At 44.2% G+C, this 6,985-nt stretch overlaps 1 protein-coding gene across 1 annotated transcript in view; it reads left to right on the top strand.

Annotated features, from left to right (window-relative positions):
* The first annotated feature begins 1,699 nt into the window (after positions 1-1,699).
* ube2e3 (ubiquitin-conjugating enzyme E2E 3 (UBC4/5 homolog, yeast)) overlaps positions 1,700-6,985 on the top strand; it is a 31,228-nt gene continuing 25,942 nt past the window's right edge. Inside the window, exons 1-3 of the mRNA XM_048238731.1 lie at positions 1,700-1,845; positions 3,030-3,238; positions 4,396-4,446. Of these exons, the coding sequence (XP_048094688.1) occupies positions 3,039-3,238; positions 4,396-4,446 (251 nt within the window). The 5' untranslated portion in view covers positions 1,700-1,845; positions 3,030-3,038. The remainder of the gene's footprint in view (positions 1,846-3,029; positions 3,239-4,395; positions 4,447-6,985) is intronic.

Raw genomic sequence — 6,985 nt, 5'->3', positions numbered from 1 at the left:
TCTTTTCTCTGCCCCTGCCGTCAATGGGCTGTCACAAGCGATAAGCTCGGGATGTTAGGCATTCACACTCACTCCTCTCTTTCTCTCTCTCTCTCTCTCTCTCTCTCTCTCTCTCTTGGCTCTGACACAAGAGGATCCCCGCCCCAAGCAGCCTAAATGCCTCCAGCTCTCATCCCACCTTTCCCCTTATTAGCTCAGCATGGGAGCAGTGGAATCAGGACCTCGCTCTCAAGGTATAAGAGAAATTGCCTGACACAGAAGCATATAATTGCAGTTTAAAGAAAGAAACTCTCTCTCCAGCATGCATGCTATTATCTTGTCAAGGGGGTTACTATGTGTTTCCTTGAAAGGTGAAATAAAAACATCTTCAAGCCAATCTGACAGGTTTACATGTGACACAGGATTGCAGGGGCTGTAAACTCCTGTGGACTCATAATTGGTGGTAGGAAGCATGCACACTCAATCTCTCCATGCCACATTCCTGAGATAGATGTACCCAGACTGGTATCATGTCTCCCGTGTGTATACAGGGCGACATCCATTAGCAGCAATCCCCCAACTTACCCACTCCTGATTCTTTATGGAGGAATACATCCACAGCATAATCACCCTGGCAACAGGCCACTGTCCTCTCTGGCCTGAATTACGGCCATAATAAGGGAGCACATACAATCCTAATCTAACACATTTTGCCTTTATTTTTTGCATGGTGTGGCAAAAACAAGCAATTTAGACAGGGACATCAGACACTGAATTGTCAATTCAAGATGTCTTACAGAAATCACTCTCTTACATTCACAGTAAAATGATGGCACATACTTACATGAACTTGGCTAGTTCCTTCATATAGGCTACAGATCAGAAATAATAAATTATTTGACAGAATATAGTAGCCTATAGACTGTAGCCTAACCTTTATCGTAATCAGTTTACCATCACAGATGCATTATTTTATTCATTCTACAATTTGTGTAAAGCAATGACTGACACGCTAAGATGCACTTAATATGTTGTAAAGCCCGAATAATGAGTTATGATCTCACACTATTGAAAGACGGAACAGAAAACACCTGTGCGATCCATTAAAGGCTATCGAGTTAGGCTACTTTATCTCTACTGCTCAGAAACAGTCAAAATAGTTGCAAAGCTGCAGTTCTATAAGACTATATTTTCTTATTGTAGGCTACTGTAATTATCAGTCATACAAAACTGCCCTCTACACAACTGATATGCACATAATCGGGTAAAGAATACCAACGTACGAGGTCCTCCTGTTCGCAGCCATCAAAGAGTCCAGTTGGGTCTTCTCACCTCAGTTCAAAGTTTCCCCACTTCTTCTCACATGCGATGCCACTTTTACCACGGGTGTTTAAACATATATTCCTGAGGCAGTAACACACGCTGACTTGATGAATCGTCTAGCCCAAGGATGAATATTCCCATTGCAGAATTCGAAACGGCAACATAACATCTGTCACGGGAAATGCAGATGAAATGGTTGCTTCGTATAGTGCAGTCAGTGGCTCTGTGACGGGTATATCACTCCGAACGAATCCAGGGAAGTGATACCCAGCCGGGTAACATGCTGTGTTTGCTTTTTTATGACCATTACATCGTCTAAAGGGGGGAGGGAGCTGCAAGCCACTTAAACCCAAAGCTGTGAGTCCTGCTGGCCATTCGCTATACAGCGCCACCTCTCGGTCCAAGCCAAAATTGCAGCGCCTCCTTTCCTTCCGACTCTCCAATGTTCACAGCTCGGCCGGAGACCGTCGTCTTCCCGGCTCCATTTCAACAGGATTTTTTACACTCCTAACCACCCCAGATCAGGACGAGACCGATTCTAAGGTAAAGAAGAAGCTTTAAGGGTCACTGAGAGCCCAGGTTAGGGGGTAAAACATCGTCCTTTCTTAGTGTTTTCAGGGCTGTAGCTGAAGAGGGAGCTCGAAACTGACTTCACGCATCAGTTGGTACACCATGCTGATACTGGAGTGCCTCCTACCATAACAAACCTCTTCGTTCTACAAAGGATTTTAAAGATCGGATCTCAAAATCTTTCTCTGCTCCCGCACGTATCGAACGAGTTAGCCTTTCCGCACACATATTCGTCGGTAAATCCGTGTTCTCTTCTAAAGTGATAGAAACATGAAATGTTTTATTTAGCTTGCGAGCCCCCCTTGCTGCGAATAGGTGCAATTATGCTTTCCTTGCAGCTCTCGAATCTCATTCTCCCCACCAATATTTGTGCGCTGGTGGCGATATAACTAGCCGTGTATTTTGTCATTTACTCTCAATAACACAGCTAGTTGGTGCTTTTTAGGGGATGCAAAACTCACCTTACCATGCATTGAGAAGGTTAGGAAGAAGCTATGGTTGCTAGTTTGCTGTATCATTAACTAGATAACTGCTATTACAGTCAATGCAAGTGAACGTTATTATGTTGCTATAGGCAATTTTATCGCTCGTTACTCTTTCGCCGCTTAGTATCCGTGGCTATTCGCTTACATTAACTTTGTATCCATGTCGAGGCAGTTGTTGTAGCCTATAACACTGAAACGCGTTTAGTGAATGTTTGCAAACGTGGACATCGGCCGTCCTTCAGATTGACAACATTTTGGTTTGGGTAAGTATTTGCAGACATGGTTCAACTTGGTGGTTTCCTGAGGTCTGCATGGAATTTCACACCTTTAGTGTAAAAGATTTACTGTATCAAAACAGGTGCAACATTACTAACAATGCGTTGCTTTTTGAGTAGGCAAGAGACTAAATTGAATCTACTTACGACAGAATAACTCCTCAATTCCAGCTGAATTTCTACAATTTAACCTTAAACTTGAGTAAGTAATCTCATTAAGAATAGCTGCACAAAGCCACCTAAAAGGTTGCTCGAGCACTGGAGGAAGCGTGTAAATATCTGCAGTAGCTCTGTCGTGCTGATTAAGAAGTCCAGTCATTGATAGATATATGATCTAACCCCGGCGTAGTGACGCATCCCCGAGCCCAAGTTTAGAACTTGTTGTCTTTGATCCAAGGGGGAAAACATGTCCAGTGAAAGACAACGATCAGATGACGAAAGTCCGAGCACCAGCAGCGGGAGTTCTGATGCAGATCAGAGAGATCCTCCCGTGCCAGAGCCAGAGGAGCAAGAGGAGAGAAAGCAGCCCTCACCTCCTCAGCAACAGAAGAAGGCAACCAAACTGTCCAGCAAAACAACAGCGAAATTGTCCACCAGTGCTAAAAGGTAAACATCTCGCTATAATTTTATTGATTGGAACCTCAGTGCCTTAATTAAGTCTAAGCCTTGGTCACCTCTGAGCTTATTTGAATGTTTGAATAGTTACTGGTTTTGATCTGATTCGATTTAACATTAACTTTTAAGAAATCTAGGGCTTATAAAGCCATGTGTTTTATTGGGTCATGTATAATTGTGATTTATCACTGAGAATAAGGGCATTTCTGTTTGTAAGTTTAAAAAGGCCTCTTTTCAATAAGATGATTTATTAACATAATAAATGAGTAATGCATGCCATATAGAGTGGTAAAACAACTTTGCCAGCCCTGTGCACTCGTCCAACTTTGCAGAAACGAGCCAAGTCAACTGGTGCACTGACAAGAGCAGGAGACAACTCATGACAACATTGTCTAGGTTTTTCTTCCTGTTTTGTCTCAGGCTTTTTAAACTGGGGGTCCCCTCAATCATGTGGACAATAGTTTAAGTTAGCAGGCTAATAGTTGTCACCACATCTGAGGATAGAAAAAGCTGGAAGAAATGCATGTGGGAGATGTTTGAAAAAAGAGAGGAAAGGGAGCAACTTTAGCTCTGCGGCCTCTGGTGTTGTTTATCTCATGAAAAGGTGTAATTACATTGTCAGTGTTAAAACCCATTCTTTTCAACCCACCTCCTAACGGTGTTGGAAATGCTTTAGAAACAGCAGCAGAGCACGAGTTTAAAGCCCTTGTCAAATATGCCTGAGCTACTCCCCCCCTCCCCTCCTGACTCATTTGCATATAAGCTTTAAAAGAAAATCTTTTGTACTAAAAGTGATCAGAAGCGTCCGTCTTGAGTCAAGGTTGGAGCCTCGGGCTGAGAGCTTTGTGTTGAGCCTGCGAGCGGCATCGTACGATGAGGGGAAGGGGAGAACGGGGGACTGCAAAGTTTTCCTGTTATGGGATTCGGGTTATGCCTCCGAGAACAAAGAGGAAGCAGCCATGTTAGCTGTACTGAAGGGAGAGCCAGCCGTGCATTAAACGCTGTGCTGGTAGAGGGCAGTGTAATTCCCCCTACTGCTTGCAACTCTCACAAGCGTTGTGCCTCTCCTCTCTCTCTCTCTCTCTCTCTCTCTATCTTTATCTCTATCTCTCTCTCTCTGTCTCTCTGTATCTCTGGCTATCACACAGAATTCAGAAGGAGCTAGCTGAAATCACTTTGGATCCCCCACCCAATTGCAGGTAAGACACATCTCCTTTTATTCGTTGGTAGATTTTTTTTTTGTTGCTTCAGTGTCTGTGTGCATTCTCTGGGTTGACTGTATGTGAGACAAGACAGAGATGATGGTGGAGAACTCACACCAACTGTTGCAGTGTGGTTTCAATCTCACTGTTCACCACACTTGGGGGTTGTTTTTTCCCCTCCTTTTTTCATTTTCTTGCCAGTAACATGGACCTTACCCCACGCACTGAGGCAGTGTTTTGATGCAGTGATATTGTGCGAGGGCTGCATGGTGTGGCCCCTTGTTATGTTTTTATTAGCATAACAGATGCTGTCTTTATGAGTGCATCTTTGATTGCCATCCTCACAGTGAACTTTGCTCACTGTAGCTCTTTAATGAGTAGACAGGAACAAGCCAGCAAGCAAGCAAGAGATGGGAATCAGGCTGAGCTGAACTGTTTAATTTGGTGTTAAACAGATTTGCATTGCTTTTTATTTTCATGGTATGAATTCAAGAGAAACCTTGCCAAACAACTTAATATTATAGATTTAATTACATTTTTCTGGTTGATTAGTTCAGTGAGTGGTTTGGAGTTTTCTAAGATCCGAATGTTGGAATGTCTGTGTTTACTGCAGATTTTCAGAGAGTAATTATTTTTTGCACAACTAATGTTCTTTTGGCAATCAGATTCTGTTGCTCAGAATAGCTTTATGTTTCTAAATGCTGCCAGTGTTAGTATTAAAGCATATTTCTTAGTCTTATGTATGTTTCATTTGAAATCTTTTGCACTCCTGTATTCATTTCTTGGAATCATTTGGATTCTCTTAATTTGGAAGCTGTCATTGGGCGCTCTGTCCCCGGAGCTGACTCTCCCATCAGATAACAGAATCTTTTACATATATGACACTGCACTTGGGGGCTTCTCACTTTTGTGCAGCCGATACTGGAACCCCGCGGTGTAACTAAAGTGCACAAAAAAGGGAGCTGGGAGGAGGGGGGGGGGGCTTTAGTGGTGGGTTGGGGGAGGTGGGGGTCGGTTAAAATGAGAACACCCCCACCACCACCACCACCCCACTCCACCCCTCCTCCCCTTGGCTCCCCCACGGCCTGTTAAGGTTCAGCCACAGGGCTCGTCAGCATGGGCTCCAGCTGAGCTGCTCAGTGCTGAGAGCCCTCAGTGGCTGCTGCTGCCAGTGTGTGTTGAGCGCCCATGTTGCGTGGATGACCGGGGACACGGAGCACAGTGCACCATCTGGGTTTGATTGGAGGTAAATTGGGATGATGGTTGGAAATGGGAGTGGATGGGTATTCCCCCCTCCTTAATCTTTTAGTGGTCACAAGCCAATTCACCAAGCGATTGCTGATGTGAGCACACTGGGAATCGGTGACGCTCCATGACACACAAACCCCTGAAGACCCTGATCGCACTAATTGACAATGCCGGATGAGTTCGAGCAAAAATAAATAAATAAATAACGCACACCTTGTTGAGGTGCTGAGCGACTAAATATTTTAAACCAAACAGAAAAAAGGTGCCGTTGCACACTCAGACTTCTGATGCACAAACATGTCGGCTTATGCCTGCATCAGGGTCATATCAACACACATATCATTCCAAGTGCGTTGTCCTGCCATGTTTGTGTTCTGGTGTATGGAGTGGACCGCACCATGGTGCTCAGCAGACTGTGATAATGGCCCCCATAATGCCGCTCAGTCCCTCCTTCTGGAGCATGGATTTCCTTTCAGCTGGGCCGTCTCCCTTGTGTATTGTTTACCTGCAGGCTGTGATATTATTAAATTGATTTGATGCTAATACCCCTTATTGGGTTTTGCCAGCTTAGGGTGTTGGAAGTGAACTTCATACCCCCCCACACACACACACCTCCCTGCTCAGTTTTGTCTGTGCAGTAGGAAAGTCTTTGGCTGGGTGTCAGTCATAGGCTGGTTGGTTTGTGGTTTTTGTGTGCTGGTGATGTATTATTTTTGTGGGGGGGGTTAAACCCCTATCCCTCAGCCTTGGGCTCATTGAAATGACACAATCCCATAAATGTCACGCTGTAAAATAACAGTGACAGAATGGATAAGAGGAGCTTTGAATTACCGCTCAGGGGAGAAATGGCAGGCTTACCTCCCCGCTTCTGCTCTGGCTCCAGCCCCTGCATTTACGCTTCAACTGTCAGACCATGTCGAGCCCAGTCCGGCTGCGTCAATTCACCACTTCTCCTCTTCATAAACTGCTCCTCGGCCTGCACCGAACGGTGCATTAAATATCCATGCTCCCCGAGGATACCCGTATCGCAGCCTTGTTTTTAAAATCAAATGTTGATGTTGTTGAGCTCACTTGTTGTTGTTATTATTTAAATAAACACATCATACCCTATTCATAGAGGAATGTCTTAACTGGAGCTTTATAAGGAGTGTCTTAGTTGGAGTTTTCTTTGTTTATTCTGTGTTAATGCTTTTGTAGATAGCACAGTCTGTTTTTGACAAGCATTTATATGGCTGTTTACATGTCTTTATTGTGTTTATTTTGATGAAAGACAGCCCATTGATGTACA

Source organism: Alosa alosa, chromosome 3, assembly GCF_017589495.1.
Source record: "Alosa alosa isolate M-15738 ecotype Scorff River chromosome 3, AALO_Geno_1.1, whole genome shotgun sequence".
NCBI classification, from domain to species: domain Eukaryota; kingdom Metazoa; phylum Chordata; class Actinopteri; order Clupeiformes; family Clupeidae; genus Alosa; species Alosa alosa.
The sequence above is the reverse complement of the archived record's forward strand: the minus strand, read 5'-3'. Positions and strand labels throughout refer to the sequence as shown.